This window comes from Physeter macrocephalus, chromosome 1 (assembly GCF_002837175.3).
Source record: "Physeter macrocephalus isolate SW-GA chromosome 1, ASM283717v5, whole genome shotgun sequence".
Lineage (NCBI taxonomy): Eukaryota > Metazoa > Chordata > Mammalia > Artiodactyla > Physeteridae > Physeter > Physeter macrocephalus.
Genome location: NC_041214.2, coordinates 111844112 through 111870294, shown reverse-complemented (window position 1 = coordinate 111870294; position 26183 = coordinate 111844112). Strand labels below are relative to the sequence as shown.

General features: G+C 36.2%; 1 protein-coding gene across 1 annotated transcript in view; it reads right to left on the bottom strand.

Moving 5' to 3' along the window:
* Nucleotides 1-26183, bottom strand: part of IMPG2 (interphotoreceptor matrix proteoglycan 2) — a 71367-nt gene that overhangs the window by 39700 nt on the left and 5484 nt on the right. The window contains exons 2-6 of the mRNA XM_055085856.1: nt 18202-18368; nt 15626-15657; nt 8295-8344; nt 7114-7196; nt 1552-1713 (exon numbers count right to left, since the gene is read on the bottom strand). Of these exons, the coding sequence (XP_054941831.1) occupies nt 1552-1713; nt 7114-7196; nt 8295-8344; nt 15626-15657; nt 18202-18368 (494 nt within the window). The remainder of the gene's footprint in view (nt 1-1551; nt 1714-7113; nt 7197-8294; nt 8345-15625; nt 15658-18201; nt 18369-26183) is intronic.

Sequence of the window (26183 nt, the reverse complement as noted above, 5' to 3'; positions counted from 1 at the left end):
CAAGTTTATCTTACTCTTCTCCTCATAAAAAAAAAAAAAAAAAAAAAAAAAATTTAACAGTTCCCAAGCCTCAATCCTCCCAAGCAGGCTTTCTTTTTCCCTGTGTCTTGCAATATTACCTAAGAAATAATACTGAAGGAACAATTCCTGTGACTGTGTCCTGAAGGGAGAGCGCTTGAGGGCCTCCTTCAGTTTGCAGTAAACATGGAGACAGGACCTTTCAGAGACATGACCCTGACTCTGCAGTTCCACACAAAGAAGTGGCTATTCATAGACATTTTATTCCAGGTAAAAGGACAGGGATATAGAAAAAGGCCAGAGAAGGAACGGATCCTTCATCACCCTCAAATCACCTCAAGCCAATAGCTACCTATACCTCATAAAGTCCCCGCTGGAAATGTTTTTTCAGAGTGTTTATTAGACTTTCTCTAAATATGTAGTCATTCAGCACAATTGTTTACCCAAACACTGAGGCTTATTAAAGGTTCCTTAATGCAAGGGCAGAGAGAACCAAACAGCTGATCCAAGACACTATCTGATGCCAGGTGGCCACTGGCCTGGCTGACATTTCTTCCACGCACCATACAGCCTCACAACTTGGCCACACAGCTAGGAAATTAATCGTCTGGTCTACATTCTGTGTCTGATGGCTGCAATAATGCTGCTTGGCTGAGAGATGCACATTTTTGTTTCTCGTCTAAACAGTGTAAAGAGAAGGAAATTAGTCCAAGGTAATGGAATTGAAAAACTTAGCCAAAGAGAACTCCATCAAGAGCGATGGAAAAGAAATATACAGGAAGGAATGATGTGCCCTCTCACTGGACAGAGAGAGGAGATGGGCACTCAGTGCCTTACAGTCTATACAAAAGCAAAGGCACACAAGAAGGGGGCCAAGAATGGGTCATTTTTAACTGAAAGAATCTTGAGTTCAAGTCCCTATATAGAATTCTTCCAGAAAGTAAAGTTGTGGGATGTTCTAATGCACAATTCTTTAAAGAAACCCCTTTTTTAAAATACTTCCAACCAAGGAACAGAGATAACAGGAAAATTTACTTTTCACTGGATGTCCTTTTGTTCTTTGAACTTGGTGCCTCATACTACCTATTATTAACTGTTCAAAATTTTTCAACTTAAAAAAAGAACAAATATAAAATTTAAAAAATTAAATTTAATGTTCCCTCAAGAATAACAACACACTAAATACTCATTTCTCCAAATATTGTCAAGTTAAAACCATGCCATAGAACACATTCTTCCTTGGCTGTGCAGCCAAAGTTGGAAATAGCATTTATTTGTTAGCAGATGGCAAATGCATACAAAATTTTGTTTCAGTGAAATAGTTCATCTTTCAGTGAACTTTTCACGGAGCTTTCTAAAGAAATGGCTAAATCACCACTCCCTGAATCAAATAGATGGAAAGCTTAAATCCAAAATCTACCTTTAACCAGTGTTGTTAATATGGGAAATTTACAACCCCAGCAAACTATCCTGTATACAAAAAGAAAAAAAAAGAAAAAAAAAAGAATAAAAACATACAAAAAAATCACCCACCTCTGAAATAAACTCTTCTACAAGGCGCTGGTGGTGAAAGCTGGAGGGATCCTGTAGTTCTTCATTGTATTGTTCCCCCAAAAGGTGGATACGGAATTCTGCAACCTGTTCCACTGCTGGTTTTGTGGATTCTTCTATCACATTCTCAATTTCATTGCTAATCTGGATTTTTAGAGAAAGAACAATAAATGTCAATGTTCACTCATTCAGTCAACAAATATTTATTGATCACCCATGATATGCCAGACACTGTGCCAAAGGCAACGTCTGATGATAACTGTTTATATAATATTTGACTTTGAAACTAACTGGTGGACTTTAAGACATAGACTAATATTAAAATTACTGTGTATTTGTACATTCCTTTGAATACACAATGACTGGTTCAGGGAAGGATAGAAAATTTTGTTAGTATATAAATAAAAGGAAAAAAATTTTAAAGAAGAAAAAGAGTTGAAATTATCATCTAAAAATAGTCTAGAAGGGTGGTTCTCAAACTTTTTGGTGTTAGGACCCCTTTAAACTCTTAAAACTCATTGTGGAACCCAAAGAAGTTTGGTTTTTGTGGGTTATATCTATAGATACACACCAAACAAAAAATTAAAAGAGAAATTTTAAATATATATATTAATTCATTTCAAAATAAGAAACTTTTTACGTGTAAAAATGAATAACATGTTTTGCAAAATAAAAAAATTAGTGAGAAGAGTAATGTTTATATTTTTACAAATTCTTTAAAGTCTGGCTTAATAGAAGATGGCTAGATACTCATATCTGCTTCTGCATTCAATATGTTGTTTTAGTTGAAGTACATGAAGAAAATCCAGCCACACAGATATATATCGGGTAAGGAAGGAATACATTAATAGCCTTTTCAGATAATCATGGATAATCTTTTCTGATACTGTGCCAAACTCAATAAGTGGAAGTTTTTTAAAGGTTAGTTTCTATGTGGAATCTGAAACCACACCAACAAACTTTTTGTACCCTGTAACATCTAAATCCAGGTCTTCCACAAGCCAAAGCTGGAACAATTTGAGCAACAAAATAAATAGTAGATTATAATACAAAGAATAAAAGAAATATCCATGAGTCTGTACTGATATAAATAAATAATTTAATAAATAAACGAGAGAGAAGTGGCAATAGTTCCTTACCGAAGAATCCCAATTAACAAATGTAGAAGGAATGAGGAAAATAGACTATCACTACTAGAACCCAACAGTAATAACTGTTGCATGCAAGATACACTTGTGCTCATCTAATCCAAGTCCCTCCATTTTAATACACAAGAAAAACAGGGATTCAGATGGAAGAATGGCTAGCCTAAGGGCTAACAGCAAGCCAATGGCAGAGTCAGGAAGAGAATGCTGGGCTTTTTCCACTGTATCATCTTTCTTCCCTGATGGATCATATAACCACAGACCTTCAAAATTTCACAACTGGAAAGAAACTCGAAAATTTCACCATCCTTTCTGATGCCTGAATTCTCTCTACAGTATCCCCTCAAAATATCCTTTCATCCTCAGTTTAAATGGCTCTGATGAGAAAGTCTTGGAAAGACTTTCAAAGGCAGGCCATTACATTTCCAAAAAAGCTCTCTCATGGTTGTAAAGTTCTTAATAAAACCCAAATATAGAGGCTTCCCTGGTGGCGCAGTGGTTGAGAGTCTGCCTGCCGATGCAGGGGACGCGGGTTCGTGCCCCAGTCTGGGAAGATCCCACATGCCGCGGAGCGGCTAGGCCTGTGAGCCATGGCTGCTGAGCCTGCGCGTCCGGAGCCTGTGCTCCGCGACGGGAGAGGCCAGAACGGTGACAGGCCAGCGTACCGGAAAAAAAAAAAAAAAAAAAACACCAAATATATTTCCCTGTAAATTCCCACTGATCTCAGCTCTGCAACCTGGAATGCGTATAAAAAGTGTAGTCCCCTTGTAAATTAGATAGCTAGTGGGAAGCTGCCGCATAGCACAGGGAGATCACCTCTGTGCTTTGTGATGATGAGAGGGGTGGGATAGGGAGGGTGGGAGGGAGGGAGACACAAGAGGAAAGAGATATGGGAACATATGTATATGTATAACTGATTCACTTTGTTAAAAAAAAAAAAAAAAAAGTGTAGTCCCCAGACAGCCCTTCAAATAAGTATAGGCAGCTGTCATCTTCCCTGATTTTTCACTAGTTCCTTTCCTCTAGAGACTTCTCAAGCTCTTAATGTCTTCCTTAGAGTGTGGTACACATAAGTGAGGTCTGATCAATTAAAATATGGTACAATTAAAATATGGTACAACTATCACCTTCCTTATAGTAGATTCTAATTTCTATTAATGCAGCCTGAAAGTACACTTGCTTTTACTAGTTTTTTTCCCCTCAGTTCTCAGCTTTTTTCCCCATCATAATGCTGAGTCATGTTGAAACTAACAAAAACCTTTAGTCTTAAGGAATTTTGTACAAGACTTTGTCTTCTTCCATATTAAATTTTCTCTCACTAAATTTGAACAGAAACTTCCATTATTACTATAAAAGAAATATCCTTAGTAACCTTACTGCTACGGAATGCCTAAAATGCTAAATAAATATTTTTAATGTTTTTAATGCATAGCTGGTTTTTAAGAAAATAAAGAAAGCCCCAAGGGATCAAAAAAGATAGGTTAGAAAAATCCAGAGAGGTGATTCAGTAATCTATGTGTACATAGTGTATCTAGTGATCCCTTTTGACCTAGGCTTTAGTTTTAAATACCACAAAGGGATAGAATATAAATAGCAGGTCCAAACGTGTTGAAAAGTCAGATCAAAGACTCCTACATAAAGCAAGGATTTTAAAAACTCAATAGACAGTTTGAACAACAAATTAGACTAAGTTGAAAGAAGAAAAAGTGAACTGGAAGACATTTCTGAATGCAACACAGAGAGACAAAGAAAGTTATGAAACAGTGGTTAACTGACAGAAGGTATAAAATGAGGAGGTCAGACATATATCTAATCATACGAGGTAACAGCTGAAAATTTCTTCTATACACATTTTTGTGAAACTGCAGCATCCTCAATACAGTATTATATACTATTATATCATAGTTATGGTTAGAGCAGTATGTGATACAGTATTTGGGATACTATATAATACTAAATGATATAATGTTGGAGATACTATATACACAAGCATACCTCATTTTATTGAGCTTCCCTTTATTGTACTTTGCAGATACTGCATTTTTTAGAAATTGAAAGTTTGTGGCAATCCTGAGTCAAGCAAGTCCATCAGCGCCTTTTTTCCAAAAGCATTTGCTCACTTCATGTCCCTGTGTCACATTTTGATAATTCTCACAATATCTCAAATGTTTTTATTATTATTATATTTGTTATAGTAATCTGTGATCAGTGATCTTTGATGTTACTACTAGACTTCCTCAAGGCTCAGACGATGGTTAGCAGTTTTGAGCAATAAAGTATTTTTTAATTAAGGTATATACATTGTTTTTTTTAGACATAATGCTATTGTACACTCAACAGACCATAGTAGAGTTTAAACATAACTTTTATATGCACTAGGAAACCAAAAAGTTCGTGTGACTTGCATTATTGCAATATTCACTTTATTATGGTTGTCTGGAACTGAACGCACAGTACCTCTGAGATATGCCTGTAGCAGTATACTATACTACAGTATACTTACAGTGGTATACTATACAGTATATGGGATTCTGCAGTTTCACAACAATGGGGATAAGAGTGTGATTATGTTTATTTTGCTTTGGATTTGTTGTACTTCCTTAACATGAAGCTTTATGACTATTATAAATTTTGAGAAATTCTCAGTCATTATCTCTCATCATTAGATACAGATAGACAGAGAGAGAGCAATATCTTAAAAGTAGGACAAAAAAATAGTAAGATTACCCACAAGGGAATAAGAACTAAATTGTTAGTTGAGCTCTTAGTAGCAACAATAAAAGTTAGAAGATAGTGAAATAAAACCTTGAAAATAAAAAACTCAATCTAGAATTTAATACAGATTTTAAGTATCGTTCTAGAATAAGAGGATAATAAAGAAATTTTCAGGTGACCAAAAACTGAGATTGAACCAGTGAGATATTCTCACTAAAGTAATACCAGAAGCATATATTTCAGAAGGAAAATTAGTCCAGAAGAGAGGTCTAAAATGCAAAAAAGAGTTGTAAGAAAATAAAGTGGTAAACATCTGGGTAAATGTAAAACAAACTTTAACTGTATAAAATAAATATAATAAAATAAATTTTGGGGATTAAAAAGAGAGAGAACTAAAAGGGAAAGAACAAAAATACTGAAAAATAGCATATAAAATAGTAGGGTGATCATTTGAATCATTCTAAGTTCTAATGTTCCTGTATTACTCAGGATAAGGATAAAGATTCTAAAAAACTTAAATTTTGCTAGATTAAATACACATAATAACACACAGGGTAAATACTAACAAAACAGAAATAAAGTATATAATTTCTAAAATGGTATCTGGAAAATGTATTAGGAAAAAACTGAACTGTAAAACTGTACATTAGGCTTCACTTTGAACTAGAGGTACAGGCAATCTAATTCCTGTCATGTATCCCTGTACTATTTTGTTTTCCTACTGATTCTACAAATCACCTTCAAATCACCCTGTTTTAGAATGTTCCAATTGATTACACACAATGTCTTCATTTCTATTATAGTGAATTCTATCTCATTCTGTAAATGTTTCCAGACCTAAATCATAACTATTCTGCCTCAAGTTCAGAACTACAGTATCACTTTTTATTCAAATATTTATCAAATGCCAATATTTTCTAGTACCATCTAACTTGGACACAGTTGTACTAAGGGTAAATATATTGATTCAAGGATCCCAAACTACCACCAGCCTAGTTCAGTGACAGGGAAAGTGGTGGGGCAGAGTGGGGTGACTTAACCTGACTTCTCAGAAGTTAAAATGTCCAAGTTGGTAAGAGAAGGTGTAAGGTAACAATATTGTACCTTTCCAGTGAGTACGTTCAATCAGAGTTTGCTTATATTAAGTAATCTAGGATTTATGCATATTTAACAAAATTCCTAACAAAATGTTTCTATCTTCCTGGAAGTGTATACTTTTTTAAAAATTTTGAATGTGATAGAAAGCCAACTTAATGTTGTTTAGTGGACAGGTTACTATTAATAATGATGCATTTAAAAAGCATGGTATTTCTTTAAGCTACATAAAATCTATATACTTTCCCTCTGAAGAAGACTAAGTCCTGATTTATTAAGAGACAGAAGAACATAAGCAAAAACCCTCACAGTAAATTATGTACACAGCCCACAAAAGACAGTGGGCTTACCATGATGACAGCTCCCCAGGCCCCTAGTCATTTCATTTACAATTTGAAGCCATTCCTTGCCAAAAGCAGATTTACTTGGCTCTCTAAGGAATCACAGATTTTTTGTACTGGTTTTAGAATCTACATTTCCATAAAGGGAACCACCTGAAGTTTTGTGTAGTCTGGCAATGGACTATAAATCTCTCTTAATCCCTATTCTCCATGTTAGAAACTAAATAACAAAACAGAATATCACTCACACTCTCTTCTGGCCTCTCCAAGCTGCTCTCTGAGATACCTTCATAGAAGGTCACCCCTGGATATGGAACACTGAGACTGGCACCTAAGTAGAAAAACAAAGACATGTGCATGAATTCAGTCCATGACTAAATCAGAGTTCCTATCAGGAAACAAGAAACTGATTTCCAAGGCATTTCTAAACGTCATTTACTTTTTCATCCTAGAAATTCTGTGCATTCTAACCTCAAGACACATTTATCCAGGGTCTCCTCAGCACAACAAATAAATATGACTCATTCAACAAGCATTTATTGATACGTACTATATGTCAGGCTCTATGCAAGCCTCCAGGGATACAAAGTCCCTATCCTTAAGGAGCTGTCTAATAAAACTAACACTCTCAGACAGGGGAAGTGGGTGAAGGTTGGAATTGGCCATAAGTTATAAACTTTTTTTAATTGGGGTATAGTTGCTTTACAATGTTGTGTTAGTTTCTGATGTACAGCGAAGTGAATCATCTACATATATACATATATCCCCTCTTTTTTGGATTTCCTTCCCATTTAGGTCACCACAGAGCATTGAGTTCCCTGTGCTATACAGCAGGTTCTCATTAGTTATCTGTTTTATACATGGTAGTGTATATATGTCAATCCCAATCTCCCAATTCAACTCACCCCCCTCCCATAAATTATAATTACTGAAGCTGGGCCTCATTGTTGTATATGTTTGAAATTTCCAGCAAAGAACAGCTTTTTTAAAAAAAAAATTAAAAATAAAGAAAGCAACTACTAATTTATAGGAAATATAGAGGTCAAAGTAAATGCTAAAGTACACCACAGAATGCAATCTGAAAAAATTCTTACTCTGGAAAACTCTACAAGACAAATGACAAATGGTGGAGCTAGAAAGGTCCTACCTTTTGACATAAGCAGTGATCACAGGGTGTTTGCCATAAAACAATTGTTTAGGTTGTACATTTGCTTTAAGTAGTTTTCCGCTTTTGTATTATACTTAATAATTAAAGATTCTTAAGTACCCACATAAAATAAGTGAAAAAAGAATTAATTTTTCTTGAGACTCTTAAACAACACATAGAGAGAAACACATGGTATTTTTTAAATGTGAGCTGAAAAATTTGCTTCCTTTCAATTAAATAATAAATTTTAGAAGAAAAGTGAATAAAGGCACAAAAGCATACCTCCCAATGTTGAGGTATCACCAACAGGAACTGGAGATGACAATTCAGGGCTAGGAAAAAAATTGTTTGGAGTTATTAAATGATAGAAATGTGAGGGGTTATTTTGGGGTTTGCTTTCCAAAAAGGATTCACCAGATCTCCAAACAACGATTCCCAAACCAAAGTACTGAGTAGCAAATTAAAAAAAAAAAAAAAAAAAGTCTTTACAATTGATTTATTTTACATTTCTTGATGCTACTCAACCAGAATCACCCTACATAAAGTACTCCCTTACTTACTATTTCATAACACTGTTTTGTTTCTTCTCAGTTCTTATCACTATGGGAAATTATTCTGCTCATTTATTTATCTACTTTTCGATCTCTCTCCACGCCCTAATCCTCTAGAATGGCATTGTCTAATATGGTAGCCAGTGGACATATGTGGCAATTTAAATTAATTTAAAATTAAAGATTAAAGTTCAGAACTTTATCCACACTAGCCACATTTCAAGTGTTCAACAGTCACATGTGGCTAATGGCTACTTTATTGGACAGCCCAGAACATGTCCATCAACACAGAAATTTCTATTGAATAAGACTGCCTCAAGAATCTAAACTCCATGAGATTAGGGACCTTACCTGCCATATTCATGCTGTATCTCCACCCTAAAAAAGAACCTACCATTTAGTAGGCACTGAATAGATATTTTGGGAATAAATAAATAAATACTATTGGCCAACCAGTGTAGTGTAGAAGGCACTTGACATACAGTTGTGAACAAAACACCCATGGTCTATGAAGCTTACCGTCTAATAATAGAAAACAGATAACAAATACATGATTACAAACTCAACAAGTAGTACAGACAAGAAAGCACTGGCTGCTAAGGCGAACATATAAGCCCAAATCTCATCTCATTTGAGAGATCACAGAGTCATAAAACTTTTTAATATAAAACAAGTCAAGCTTAGAGAAATGATTTGCTATAGGCCACATTGCTCTCAGGTTTCAGGTCCCTGACTATCTTTTTACCATGTTGCCCTGCAACTGCAAGCAAAGATCAGAAGAGATCAGAGGATAATCTGAGAAAGCCCTTGCTCCAAAGAAAAGAAGGTGGGTTTCTGCAAGTCCAAATTTCCATATACCCCCAAAATATACAATTTAAATTATAGTAATTGAAAACTCTCTTCAACTTTCCACAAGTCAGCTTTCGAAGGTGACTTAATCACAGTCAAAATGTCTCCCTCTCAGACTTGCTAATAATGTCTCAGTGAGTCCCATCTTCACTTCAGAACCACCCCTTTAAATTGTCCCGCTGCTCTAAACTAGATCATGGTGGGGCGGGTTGCTCACAGCCACCAGATAAACATGGCACACATCTTGAAGCATCAATTTTTTACTCGAAAGTAAAAGCAAAGGCAGGGAGCTAAATAAAAACTGATATGGAATTTAAAACATCTTAATATTAAAACAAGTGTGGCTATAGAGTAGAATATAAAGTTTAAATGAATATTAAGATAAAATATGATAGATTCAAGGACATTTCATGACTGGAATTGGAGTGGGGGAGTCAACTAGGGCCATGTTCCCTAAAGCCCCAGGCTTTGGTAGAAAATTTGAGAAATATAGGTTAAAAAAAAATCTCACCATAAGGATTCTTCTGGTTTTAGAAATACTATCTAGAAAGAATAGCACATTAAACCAGTACACCTACCACTACTGATTATTTTTCATCCACTTGCAGGAAACTGCTTACTAAGTGAGCTGTCATCCAAAAGAACCCAAAGGAATAGGACATCTGGATAAGTCATTTTGATGAATGATGAGTAGAGGAAGACCCGGATGATGAGAAAGCACCAAGAGGCTTCTTGGTTGCAGGAGATGGAGCTTAAAAAACTAGGATTCAGATGCATTTGGAAGAGACATTAACATCATCAGGCTTGAACAGGATTTATCAACTGTCCACAAGGCAGAATCCCTCCCAATACCTTCACTTTATAGATGAAAAATCAAGGTGCAAATGGGTAAAGCAATTTTCTCAGGGTCACACAAAGACTTGATGACCCAAGGCCATACCTAAAATTCCTAACCATATCCAGTTCACTTTTCAATAATAATAGCAAGAATGACTACAACTAAATTTATCGTGTCAAGCATTGTGTTAAGTGCTTTATCTTGGTTAACTCACTTAATTCTGGCATCAATCTTAAAAGGAAGACACTATTATCCCCATTTATGCATATGAGGAAACTAATGATAGAAGAGATTAAGAATTTGTTCAGGGTCACACAGCTAGCCAATGAAGGAGCTGTGATGTAAAATAGGCCCATTTGATTCCAGAAACCTCACTCTTACCCATATTAATTCCACATCACATGGACTTTATGTGACCCATATTCCCTAGAAGAGCAACCAAGATGGTTTTACTTGGTCTTAATGATAGTGGTGTACATAAACTAAAAGACCTAAAAGTCAAAATGTGTAAGGACCAAGAAAAAGGAAGGGAAACCCAGTCACAGCTGGAGAGCAATCAAGTATGAAGAGCAAAGAGGTCAAAGTAAAACAAAGCACAATACTACAGCAACTAGACTAGAAAGTTGGGATGGCATGGCAGAGAAACCAGACATCACCTGGGGTTGGTCAAATTGTCCCCCAAATTAAAATCAAATTTAACCTAATTCTCTAAGTAAACACTCAGAATGGAGAAGCCTGCTCACTTCAGTAGAACTAGATCTCACTTACTAAATTCAAAATAACATTATTAGGCTTCCCTGGTGGCGCAGTGGTTGAGAGTCCACCTGCCGATACAGGGGACACGGGTTCCTGCCCCAGTCCGGGAAGATCCCACATGCCGCGGAGTGGCTGGGCCCGTGAGCCATGGCTGCTGAGCCTATGCGTCCAGAGCCTGTGCTCCGCAGAGAGGCCACACACAACAGTGAGACGCCCGCGTACCGCAAAAACAAACAAACAAACAAACATTATTTTAATGATGGTAAGTAGGCAACTCTCAGTAACTCAAATCGTTTGTCTAACACTCTTAACACTTAATCCCTCATCCTCCCACACTTCCTTCAAAAGACGGTAACAAGAATCCTTTCACATTTTCTCATTAGGTGTGCCTCCTGCAGGGATACCCTAAAATGTGACTCACAACAGAACTAGAACACAGAGTAGTATTGGGTTTGGAGACAGAAATGCTTCATTTCTAGGCCAACCCACAAATTTGAAGTTGGTCAGCTAAGACCTTTAGCTTAATACCAGCAGCAAACAACCCCCTACTGTCTCATTTTCTCAGTTTATCCAGCTCATAATTTATTCCTCACAACTACTACCTAATCATGTCAGTGGAATTCAGATGGAATTGTGTCAAAAGATATCATAGCCACATGGAATATATGTTTAAAAATACAGTAAAACAAGCCAACAATACTTTCATATCTAGATTACTACTCCCCTTTACAATTTGCTATACTTTGCTTTGCTCTAGAATCTGTTAACTGTAATGAGCATGTGACAACAAAGAACATAAGGCAAGGAATTAGGAATCCTGGGTTCTAGTCCCAGATGTATCACCAACTTCGTGTATAACTTGGGAAAATACCTCAGTTGCTCTGGGCCTCAAGAACTAATCTCTAAAATAGGAACACCTCCTGCCCCACCTACTTCACCAGGATGCTGATGAAAACTAAATAAAATATTATATGCAGAGGCATTAGGAAAAGAGGCAAGGTGCCATTGTTGGGAAGCACACAAGGAGCGGGGCGGGACCGCCATAGAAGCTTCTTTCTCTGCAGCAGGGCACCGCCTACACCAGCTCCAGGTGTGAGCTGCCGCTGCCATCTTGGACTCAAGAGGTGGCTCGGACCCGCTGCCCCCACCTTCCTCAGAGCATGTGCGTAGGGCCACGCACCTGCACACCCTCTATCAAGGGGATAAAGGACAGCACATGCTGAGGAAAGAGACGGCAAGCATTCAAACCAAAAACAGCCCTCACGCCAAAAAAATATTAAACCCACACGAGCTATGCAGGGATGATCCCACATATAAATAGCCCTCCAAGACTACAGTAGATAATTGTTTCTCCTAAACTCACAGAATGAGAGAAATATAAGTAAAATGAAGACCCCAGAAGGAACAAACAATGAAACAGACCTCTTCAGTCTAATAGACACTGAGTTCAAAAATGAGGTAATGAAAATGCTGAAGGAATTAAGAAAGGTTATCGACAGAAATTCAGATTACTGTAAAAAGGAACTAGAAACTGTAAGGAGGAACCAAGAAAAATTAGAAAATTCATTTGCTGAGACAAAAGCTGAGCTAAACGCAATGAATAGCAGAATGAATAATGCAGAAGAAAGAATCAGTGATCTGGAAGATAGAATAATGGAAATTACCCAATCAAAACAGCAGACAGAAAAACAAATGAAAAAAATGAAAGCAATATAAGAGACCTATGGGATAATACAAAGCATGCCAATCTATGCATAATAGGGATTCCAGAAGGAGAAGAAAGAGAAAAGGGGATGAAAAATGTATTTGAATAAATTATGACTGGAGCTAAGGGGAGATGTTTTCAAGATGTTTGGCTGGAGACAAGTGCTGGAGGAGGGCTTTTTGTAAAAAAACAGGTAACCTGGGAACACTTGAGCATGTTTAAATGCTAATGAGCAGTTAGTAACAGGAGAAGTTGAAGACTCAGGAGAGAGAGAGAAAAACAATGACAGGTTGATGTCTAAAGGGTAAGATGGGATGTGAGGTCCTGAGGAGGGTGGAAAATGCTTTTTTTTAATAGACTTGCCAGATGATAGTAGGGGGAAGGTTAAATTGGTACACAGTAGACTATTTGGTACAAGCCATATGTTAGCAGATAGGTTAGAATTCATGTAGAAGAAGCAATTTAAATTACAGACAAGTACTGTGGTAAGCAGAATAATGGTCTCCCAAAGATGTCCACATCCTAATCTGCAGAACCTGTGACTACGTTAGGTTACATGCAAAGGGGAATTAAGGTAGCAGATGGAATTAAGGTTGCTAATCAGCTGGCCTTAAGGAAGAGGGCATATTCTGGTTTATCCAGGTAGGCCCAATGTAAATGTGGAAGAAGGAGGCAGAAGAGTGTCAGAGTGATAGAATGAGGAAGTCTCAACCAGCCCCTGCTAACTTTGAAGATGGAAGGGGGTCATAAGTCAACGAGTGTGGGCAGCCTCTAGAAGTTAAAAAACGCAAGAAAACAGATTCTCCCCTAGAGCCTCCAGAAAGGTAACGCAGACCTGCCAACACCTTGAGACTCATGTCAAACTTTTGAACTATAGAACTGTAAGATAAATTTGTGTTTTTTTAAGCTACCAAAGCTTGTGGTAATTTGTTGTAGCAGAAATAGAAAACTAGTACAAGAATCTCAACATAGAAAATGAGAGTAATCTCAAGAAAATCATAAAAATAAATTTAAATATAGAAAAGTGATGGGCAAATTAAGGGTTTTAAGGGATGACTATAATATTTAGCTTAAAGAAAGAGGGGCTTAGTGAATTCCTACACCACTCCCATGGTTTCACTCCCAGTGTTACCTAACTCCAGGTCACCTCATTTCAGCAAGTACCATTTCAGCAAGTACCACAACTTTTCATCCCACCCCGACCTGGTCTGCTCTAGTTTCATGGGAAGGATACCAACTTTTAAATTCTCAAAATTCAGTTATATTTTTGTTCATCTGTATTGCTATTTTTACTCATGCCCTATTTTCTAAGGATGGTGCATAGTATTTTGAGTCTCCTCGTTTATCTAGGACATACAGTGCCTTATCAATAAAAATATGTGACACAGCAGTTCTCTATGATGTTTATTTATGAACGTTTCAACATGATTAACACATCAGGAAAACTAAGCATAATAAGCATTTCTCCTCTACACATACACAATATCATTACAAGAAATAGTAGGTGAATGCAGAAAACTGCACCCAGTTGAAGTGAGCTACGTAGGAATACACAAACTACACCTCAAACATCTTCCAGCTACCTCTGTTCACCTCATGTGTTATGTGTTATGACACCAATCCACATATGGTGTTACAACTTTCCATCCTATTTCAGATAACATTCCTTCCACCACTTTATAATAACTCACAAGCTACAATCTTTCCAATGTCCATTTTCACAGGTAAACTCCAAGGCTTCTTCCAGGTTAAGAGCCATATTTATTATGGTTTTTATATACTTCTTAACCATATAAGATATGTAAGATGTGCTATCATTTTTATTACGTACAACCATGAAGATTACTGGCACTGGTAGGACCCACAAGATATTTAGTCTACTGCATTGCGTGTTGCAATGGCAATCACAAGTAATCTCCGAGCTCTGGCTCTCAGAGGTGAAGAACACACATTTAAAGCATCACATGGCCCCACATCTAAGCAGGAGCTCAATCCCAGGCCCCAGCACAGACTCAGTGGTACTGTTAGCTGTATGAAGTGAGACCACAAGCAGTCCCACTTTCCTCCTGTTTACTCATGTTTGATTTGAAACTTACATATACCCCACTACAAACAACAGGTGTACTCCAGCTATGCTTTTTGCCTGGACTCTGCTTCCCAGGCTAGACCTCTGGACAGTGACTCACCTAGTTGGTTTTTCAATCTGTCCTTCCATCTAATTTGAGGCAAAATTCTGGACTCTGACCTGAATTGCATGCCCTAGTGATGTTTTGTAAAAAAAATCACCTACATGCCGGCATAATCTAGATATTTTGAGTATGGATAGAATTGGAAATCTTTAGTTCCTGTAGGCTCCAAATCCCTCACCTTCCATGATCTGCTTTGTCCTGCTACTGTTCAGGAGCCAGAAATGACCTTAATCCTAAGCCTAAAGGCCCACAGAGCCAAGACTCATACCACTGGAGGATTCATCAAGGTTGTGATATTCCTATGCTTCAACATCATAATCGTCATTACACAATAAAGTGACCCACACCACAACCCACCATTTAGTAAACCATCCTCCACTAAGGTGTACCATTTTAGATCAATATTATCATTAGCCTGTAAGCCTCAACAAGAGTAGATCATTTGGTATTCCATTTCCAAAAATCTATTTTCTCACCCAAGAGAGAAGACCAAGTCTGCCTCCTGGGAAGGTCAGACAGTAAACTAGCACAGTGGCTGCAGAGGTGGTCTGGGAAGGGAAGTGGCCTCAAGATGAGGAAAAGCATTTGAGACTTACCCACAGGCCTGGTCATTGCAGGAACTGGCAAGAAAACAGGAAGGAATCATCAAATGTGGGATGAGTCTGGGAATAGGTATGATACATGTCTGTTGCCAAGCATGAACTTAGGGAATAAAAGACACTCACCTGCTTACAGTTTCCTTTGTGTATGTCAGTTTCTAAGGAAAACAAAGATATAAAAATGACCATGTGAATTAATGACAGTTAATAAGCAGTAAACAAAATGTATTGCATCTAGAACACTAATGCCCTAACACAGAATCTATGTTATTATTCTCTATGGCTAGAGAAATAGTTAAAGCAAGGTATTAACGATGCCAAGTTTGTTTTGTGACTGCAAGAATGTCCCGACACTCAAGTCTCTGTGTATGTGCACAAAAGTCCCTGTGCTCTCTTAATGGGCACAGATTAACAGACTTCACCTGCTAATCATTCCAAAAAGATCTACAGGTAAGAGATTGGTAGAGTTTTACATTAACCTTCCATGGACTTAGAACCAAACTGTTTTGTGATCTAATACATTGATAGAAACTCTCATCATAGACCAATATAATCATGTGGATAAAATAACTATGAAATCTGATTCTCCAGAATTCAGACAAAAAGATAAATTGCCTGATAAATAGTTGGATTATTCCTCTGGGGCATTCCAAAGCAAATTGTCTCTAAGTTTCCTCTACATTAGTGGTTTTATTTTGAGACCAATACGATAAAAAGAACACTAATTTGGAATCAGAAGAATTCCATTTTCTCTTTCTTAGCTATGGAGGTAAATCCTGAAATCTCTCTGGTGCTGGGCCTCAATTTCCTAATCTGTAAAATGGAGAGAATATTACTCAAAATAATTCCCAAAATATTTATAAATAACTCACGGCTCTTACTATACAGACTCTCCTAGAATAATCTCAGCCACTATTTTTTTTTCTTTTTTAATTTCAACCATCCAGCAGCTTCAACTGTGATTTTATTTCCTTTAATTAATCTCTCTCAAGATACATATAAGCATATAGCAAAATCATCATTTTATCAGGTTATACTATTAGCTTTAAAATTTTATAGACCAGCATGGTGGTTATTTGTATAAATGCTGGCGTTCTGAGGTCTGATAAAGGGTGTCAACCACATAAATTCACCACCTATGTGTAAACAGTTGTTGTTATATTTAAAATCAAGCTAAAAAAAACCCAGAACGTATATATATGTAAAACTGAATCACTTTGCTGTACAGCAGAAATCAATACAACATTGTAAATCAACTATATTTCAATTTAAGGGAAAAAAAAGGTAAAATCAAGCTTCCTTCAGATTTTGGACAGCCAGTGATTGCTTCAGTAACGTTCTCAGCCACCCTTACGATTTCAATTACTACCTCAAGGCTGGTGATCCCTAGAGCTGTATTTATAAACCAGACCACTCTTCTTGGCTTCATACCTAAATATCAAGCAATTCACATTTCACAAATGGCTCAAAACAACACATTAAAAAGCAAACTCACTCTCCCTGTCAGCATCTACAAGCTGCTTCTCTGCCTGAGTGCTCAGTGGTAGTCATCCAAGCTAGAAGCTGGGAGGCTTCCCGGGCCATTCCTTCATCCTATCCCACTCCCATCCAATCCATCACAGAGTCCTACTAATCTTTTTCCTACTTATATCCCCTATGCTCCCTTTCTCTATCTCACGGTCTAGTTAGGACTCTCATCCCCTCGGCCCTGGAGTCGTGACTGATCTCTGCTCATCTTGTCCCCTCTAATCTATCACATGGCGTATAGAAACCATAATAACCATTTTACAATTCAAAACTGTCCAATCAGCCCCCATGACTTACCTACTTCAATGGTTTCCTATCAACTCTAAACTTGTTAAGTTATCTACCCCTCCAGTCTGGTCTCCTGTCAATTCTACTCTTCTGATATATTGGCCCACATATACATATACAACTAATAATAATAAAACGTAAGAAGTAAAACATTAAAGAATGAATAAAGAATTATGGAGCTCAAAGGATTATGGGAGCTAAATCTGCTAGGCTGGGGGTTGATTCCTCACAAAGGTTACATCTGAGCTGAGGACATGTAGGACTTGAACAAAAGGAAGAAGGATACAAAGGGCCTATCACACAGCATGAGCAATCTACCACATGTATCTAAACAGTTTCATTCTCTTGTCATGAATATATGCATGCAACATGAAAAGGGGAAGGTGGGCAGATAATTTGTCTATATGCATGCTTATTTATCCTTTGCGAAGAGTAAACTAAATCTAAAACAAGGAAAACAAGTAAGCAAATTCATTAATTAGAATCACATTTATACTTTACTAAACATTTATCCAATGACCTATATCCTCTATCTTAATTAGAATCGTTTCCACCACTCTGAATTAATTAGATGAAAAACTCTGGCAAGAATGTTCAACTCTCACAGATTTATATTCATAGCCTAAATATTTGCTGAGTATTATTTCCAAATATTTACATTTATAAACAAGCGTGAGGCTCTTGCTGGGTTAACAATGCTTATTATAATGGCCAGGGCTAGGGATACAAAGACTAAGCCACCCTGTGGTAGGTCACTTGAACAACCTAATTCAACAAAAAAGAGTAATGCAGGGATTTGGCATCTGCTCTTTCTTCCTTTAGGCCTGAGCTATGTATACGCGCTCCTACAACAGTCCAGTAATTTCTTCCCTTGTTACTACATTTACCTTCATAATTAAGCTTCTATGTTCCACAGACTGACTAAAATGTGTGCCCATTTCAAATACAGTTGTGATTCCATCCTCACACAAATCCATCCAGTAATGATATTCTTCACGCCCAGGAAGTCGATCCCAAAAAGTCCTGAAGGCTTCCCAGACAGCTTCCTGGCATACTGAAAAACAAACAGAGAGGTATTTTTACAGAAAGCACTTTGGGGTTCTCACAATAAAAGGGGAAAATGTGTGTGTGTGTGTGTGTGTGTGTGTGTGTGTAAGAGTGGCAGTATACGTAACTCTGGATTTTCTGCAGACCTAAAACTTCTCCAAAAAATAAAATCTATTAATTTTTTAAAAGATGTGAGAACTAAAAAGAAAAGAAAATGATATTCAGAAGAAACATACTGCTGTATTAAAATGAAAGCTAATTTAATGTATCTGCTAAGTTATTTCAAAGGACACTGAAAGGACACTAAACAGGCTGTCTGCACATTTTATACAGCACTAAGTGTATTGCTATCCTGTAACCATTTCAGTGTCCTGATGCAGGGCACTGCGCACAACAGATGGGATGAGAGAAGAGGAGGAGGGTGGTAAGGGAGAAAGACAGATTTAAGTGGACAGAGATCAAGGAAATTATTTTTCACCTCAAGAGGACTAAATGCTAATCTACCAGCATATCCAGATAGAGGCCCTGAACACCCTGAGTCAGAAGGATCTCAATTCTAGCCCTAGCCTCACTGTGTACTAGCTTGATAACCAAAAGTAACTGACCTAGCCAGTCAACATTTCAATGTACTCATCTCTCTTTTTTAATGAGATGAATAATAACTGCTTTACTTAATTTATCTGTGAGAGTATTTTATAAACTACATAGTGCTACATGAATATTAAATGTTATTATCATATTGGATTCTGGCTGTCCAACAGTTATTTGATGGAAGAAGAGTCTCAGACTAAAAAGAGCTCTTAGGCTTTAACAGAGATTAAAGTATATGAATATTGAAAGTTTCTCTATCAACTGATTTTTCAGGGTTAAATTGAATGAACCTTTGATTGCAAACTTAGTTTCTTTTTCAGTGAACTAATTAAATCCTTAATCCTGTTCTTTTGAACTTTTGACCCTACAGCATACAGAAGACTCCAACAGAGACTGACTGAGGCAGAGGTGACCACTTGTAGATTCAAGTTCTTCCTTTCTTCCTCTTTAAACTTCCAAATGACAGCTTAGTACACACCAGAAGACAATGCAAAGATGAAAGTCTCATTGGTAAAAACAAACAAAAAGCGAATATCTGCAAGATCTGGTTATGTAATGAGGTGATTCAAAGAAAGTATTAAAAGTACTGTGAGACCAAATAACTATATATCTATGAGAAAAAATAAATCTCAATAACGTCTTCACAATATACATAATAAAATAATTTGAAATATGAAAGCTAATACGTTGAAGGTCCGAAAAGAAAACACAGAAGAATATATACATGACCTGAAAATAAGCAAAGATTTCATAGACAGGATTCAGAAAGCAACAACTATAAAAGAAAAAACAAAAAACTGATATTAGAATTCATCAAAAGTAAAAACTTCTGATCAACAAAGATGCTATTAATAAAAATGAATAGGTAAGCCATACCTCTGGAAGAAAATATTCAAAATACATATATCTGACAAAGAACTGGTATTTAGGATATTTAGAGGATTTCTACAACTCCCTAACAAAAAGGCAAACAATCCAATTTTTAAAATATGTAAGAGACTGAAGCAGACACTTTACAAAGGACGAGATACAAAGAGGCAACGAGTATGTGAAAAAGTGCTGTCATTCATTCTTCAGAGAAATGGAAATTGAACCACCCACACATGAACCAGAGAGGCTAAAATTTTTTACATTGACAATATCAAATTTGGGCAAGAATGTGGAACAAACACAACACTCATTTTTGGCAAGAATGAAAAACAGTACAATGATTTTGGAAAAAGTACTGGTAGTTTCTTATATAACTAAATATACACCAAACCTATGACCCAGTAACCCCCCTCCTAGGTATTCCTTCAAGCGAGACGTAAGCACAGATCCACAGAAAGACTTATGTTCAATGCTAGAGCAGCTTTATTCATAATAACTTAAAAAAGAAAACAACCCAGGTATCCATCAAGAGGAAAATAAACATACAGTCACATAATGGAATCAAATGGAACAAATTACTAATTCATGCAAAAACATAAATGAGTCTCAAAAGGCTGAGTCAAAGAAGCCTTACACAAAAGAGTTCATACTATTCTACTTATATAAAGTCCTAGATAGGTGAAACTAAGCTATGGTTTAAAAAAATTAGAAGAGTGGTCACCTGGTAGTTGGAGTTGAGAAGGGGGAACTGTCTTGGAAGGGGAATAAGGGAACTTTCTGTGGTGGCACTATCCCCAAATTTAAGAGAGGTTTGGATTACACCAATGTGTGCATTAGTCAAAACTCACCAAATGGTATTCTTAAGATTTATGCTTTTCACTCTATGCAAATTCCACCTTCAGAAAAGTAAACAAATATTAAGCTCTAGTTAATGATATTCATGCTGAAGTTCTACAGGGAAATGAAATATCTTTATGAAATACATCTAAGAAATAGGATGTTTGGATAGATAGATATGTGATAAAGCAAATATAAAATGTTAACTGTAAAGCTAGGTGGTAAGACTATGGTGTTCACTAAACTATTCTTTCAGCTACTTTATATGTTTAAAATATTTTCATAAAATCTTAGAATAACATTATTGTGTGAGGAAAAATGCAGCTGGAGCATCCAGAAGTGTAGAAATCATACCAGGTTTCATAGCAGGCCTTCCCTTGGCATCTCTCATGAATTCACAGAAGAATAGCATAAGCTGCCTCCTACAAATTATGCTTTGGGGGGATGTCATTTCCTGAAAAAAATCTCCTAAGAAATCCACTTAAAAACTTACAGAACTAATAAACAAGTTTAGCAAGGTGTCAGGATACAAGATCAATACATATAAATCAGTTGTATGTCTACACACTAGCAGTGAACAAACAAAAATGAACCTAAGAAAACAATTCCATTTACAAAAGCATCAAAAATAATAAAATACTTAGGAATAAATTTAACAAAGTACAAAACTTATACTCTGAAAACCAAGAAACACCGTTGAAAAAGAATTAAAGACAACATAAATAAATGGAAAAACTTTCCATGTTCATGAATTGGAAGATTTAATTGTTAAACCCCCAACCCTGCAGATACCAAAACCCTCAGATACTCAATGCCCTTATATAAAATGATGTAGTATTTGCATGTAACCTATGCACCCCCCCCATATATGTTAAATCACCTCTAGATTACTAAAAATACCTAATACAATGTAAATGCTGTGTAAATAGTTGCCAGCACATGGCAAAATCTAGTTCTGCTTTTTGGAACTTTCTGGAATTTTTTTTCAAGTGTTTTTTTATTTTTAAACTTTTTATTTTATACTGGAGTATAATTGATTAACAATGTTGTGTTGGTTTCAGGTGTACAGCAAAGTGATTCTGTTATACATAGACATGTATCTATTCTTTTTCAAATTCTTTTCCCATTTAGGTTGTTACATAATATTGAGCACAGTTCCCTGTGTTATACAGTGGGTCTTTGTTGGTTATCCATTTTAAATATAGCAGTGTGTACACGGCAATCCAAAATCCACAGTTGGTTGAATCTGTGGTTGCAGAATCCACAGATACAGAGGGCCAACTGTATCTTCAAAATGATCTGCAGACTCAATGCAATCCTATCAGAACCCTGGTTTCTTTACAGAAATTAACAAGCTAATTCTAAAATTCATATGAAATTGCAAGGGACCCAGAATAGCATAAACAGTTTTGCCAAAGAATAACAAATAGATAAAATGGACTTCATCAAAATCAAAACCTTTTGTGCATGGTGAAAAAAAGACCTTTTGTCTTTTGTGAAAGACACCATCAAGAAAACAAAAATACTTTCAAATCATTTGTCTGATAAGGGACTTGTATCGAGAATATATAAAGAATGCTTACGATTCAATGAAAACAAGATAAATAACCCAAATTTTTAAAAGGCAAAGGATTTAAAGACATTCTTTGAAAGAAGATATTCAAATCCAAGAAGCATATAAAAGGATGCTCAATATTATTAGTCATTAAACAAATGCAAATCAAAACAAGATGCCAGTTCACACCTATTAGGATGGTTGTAATTTTTTTTTTTTAAGGAAATTATAGTGCTGGCAAAGATATGGAGAAATCAGAACCTTCATACACTGCTGGTGGGCACGGTACATCTATTTTGGAAAACAATCTGGAAATTCCTCATGTGGTTAAACATATGACTCAGAAATTCTACTCTTAGATATACACCCAAGAGAAATGAAAACAACCCAAATACCCATCAGCTGACAAATGGATAAACCAAAAGTGGTATATCCATACAATAGAATGTTATTATTTGGCCATAAAAAATAAACTACTCATCCATGCTACAACATGGATGAACCTTGAAAACATTATGCTAAGTAAAAGAAGCCAGTCACAAAAGACCATATATTATATTATCTCATTTATATAACAAATCCAGAATAGGCAATTTTATAGAGACAGAAAGTAGATTAGTGGTTGCTTAGTCCTGGGGGGAGGGGAAGGGGAGACAGAGTGATAAGAAAGTGATATCTAAAGGGTGAGGGGTTTTTTTGAGGTGAAGAAATGTTCTTAAACTGAGTGTGATGACAGTTACTCGTTTCTGTGAATATACTGGAAAACCAATGAATTCTATACATTAAATGAATTAATTGGTATGTTAATTATATCTCAATAAAACTATAAAAAATGAAATTCCCTCCAGAAAGGTAATACAGTTGACCTTTGAATAATGTGGCAGTTAGGGACACAGACCCTCTGCAGTCAATTCACATATAACTTTACAGTTAGCCCTCCTTATCCGCGGTTGCACATCCACATATTTAACCAACCCTGGATCTTATAACACTGCAGTATGTATTTACTGAAAAAAAAATGTGAGTAGAAGGGGACCCTCACATTTCAAACCCATGTTGTTCAAGGATCAACTGCACATCCTTAACTTATCCAATGGTTTTCCAATTGGGAATAATAGAATTCAAAACACTTACATTCTGATACAGGAGGAGAATTGGGGGGTAGACTGGAGTATTCATGCAGCTCAGAGAGTGGAAACCTAGACAGGACAGTACAGGCTGTACAGACAAGAGCAAAATCAGCACTATTTCAAGGAAAGAGGTACTAAGGAGGGCAAAACTCCACCACAGACAAATGCCACATACTTCACTATTTGGCCTATTTGTTCAGAAGTTCTATCCTTGTCAAATGATTTTCATGTAGCCTTTAGGTACCACTGGAGATAACTTTCTATTTTTGAGAAGATAACTAATCTACAAAAGCCTCTCTTCTGGCAGAGAAACTTGTCCTGGAAACGGGTGGAGGAAGGGTAAATATAATGACAATATTCTGAAGAAGGAAATGCCAGCATTTAATCTGTCTTTAATCCTGTTACTGGGACTCAGGCGGTGTATCTTATCTAGTACACAGAAATCTAGAATGGAGCAAAGTCTTTTTTTTAGGGTAATATAATTTCCTTTCAGAATCGTGGAGCCCAAAGCATGAGGAACAGTTAATTTGGTACAATAAGGCAAGAAAAAGAAATAAAAGGCATACAAACTGGAAGATAAGAAGTAAAACTATATTTGCTGATGAAACAATCACCCATGTAGAAAACCTTAAGGAATATATTAAGAAGCTACTAGAACTAATAAGTGATTTTAACAAAGTTACAGAATAAAAGATCAATACACATAAATCAGTTGTATGTCTATATGCTAGCAAGGAACAATCAGAGACCAAATTTTTTTAAAATAGTGTTAACAACAGCATGAAAAAAGTGAAATAAATCTGATAAAAAGATGTGAAGATCTATACACTGAAAATTACAAAACACTGTTGAAAGAAACTGACAGAGATCTAAATAAATGGAGGGATATATCCACAGATCAGAAGAGTTAATATTGTTAAGATTATAATTCTTCGCAAATTGATCAATAAATTCAACACAATCCCAAACAAAATCCCAGTAGCCTCTTGTGTACAAATTGGCAAGATGATTATAATATTTATATGGAAGACAAAGGACCTAGCATAACCAAACAAATTAAAAAAGAACAAAGTTGAAGGACTTGCACTATCTTATTCAAAGACTTATTATAAAGCTTACAGTAATCAAGACATTTAGGTATTGGCATAAAAATAGGCAAAGAGATCTGTGTAAGACAATGAAAAGTGAAGTAATAGACCCATCATATATAGAAGACTGACTTTCAACAAAGGTTCAGCGGCAAGGAAAGATAATCTTTTTAATAAATGATGCCGGAACTGATAAATTGATAAACTGATAAACCTGATAAATTGGACTTTATCAAAATTTAAAATTTCTGTTCCTCAAAAGACATTGTTAAGAAAATAAAAAGACAAACCAAACATTGGAAGAAAATTTATGCAAAACATATATCTGACAAAGAACTGGTATTTCGAACACATAAAGAACTCTTACAACTCAAGAACAGAACAATCCAATTATTTTTTTTAAGGAGCAAAATATTCGAATAGACTCTTCACCAAAAAAGATATACAAATGGCAAATGAGCACATGAAAAAGTGCTCAACACCATTAGCCATCAAGAAAATGCAAGTTAAAACCACAATAAGATGTTACTTCATATCTAGTAGAATGGTTACAGTTTAAAAAGACTGACTATACCAAGCGTTGCACAGATGTGGAAAAACTGGAATCCCAATATACAGCTGTTGGTAAAACTACAATTGTAGTAGTTAAGAAATTTGGCAATTTCTTAAAAAGTTAAACACAGAGCTATCATGTGACCCACCCACTACACTCCTATTAATCAAAAGCATATGTTCACACAAAAAATTGTACAAACATGTTCATGACAGCTTTCTTCGTAATCCCCAATAACTGAAAACCACCCAAATATCCCAAGATGTAGTATATCCATAAAATGGAATAATACCCAACAGTAAATGGTAACAAACTACTGATACACAAAAAAATCATGGATAAGTCTCAAAACAAACTGAGTAAAAGAAGCTAGACAAAAAAAAAAGAGTACACAGTATGAAGACATTGAATATGTGTAGAAAATGCAAACGATACATAGTAGAAAAGGCAAATGATACATAGTAATAGAAAGCAGATTAGTGGTTGCCTCAGCACTGAGGTCAAGGGAGGTGCTGAGGGAGGAAGGGATTGTAAAGGCACATGAGAAAATGTTTGGAGGTAACTGACAAATTCATTATCTTGACTGTAGTGATAACTTCAAGGATAAATACATTTGTCAAAACAAATCAAATTCTATGCTTTAAATATGTGCAGTTTATAATCCACCAATGTATACCCTAATAAAGCCATATATTTCTTTTTAACATCTTTATTGGAGTATAATTGCTTTACAATGGTGTTAGTTTCTGCTGTATAACAAAGTGAATCAGCTATACATATACATATATCCCCATATCTCCTCCCTCTTGCGTCTCCCTCCCACCCTCCCTATCCCACTCCTCTAGGTGGTCACAGAGCACCAAGTTGATCTCCCTGTGCTATGCAGCTGCTTCCAGCTGCATAAAATAGCTTCTAGCTATTTTACATTTGGTAGTGTAGGTATGACAATGCCACTCTCTTACTTCGTCCCAGCTTACCCTTCCCCCTCCCTGTGTCCTCAAATCCATTCTCTTCATCTGTGTCTTTATTCCTGTCCTGCGCCTAGGTTCTACAGAACCATTTTTTTTTTTTTTAGATTCCATATATACATGCTAGCACACAGTATTCGTTTTTCTCTTTCTGACTTAATTCACTCTGTATGACAGACTCTAGGTCCATCCACCTCACTACAAATAACTCAATTTTGTTTCTTTATATG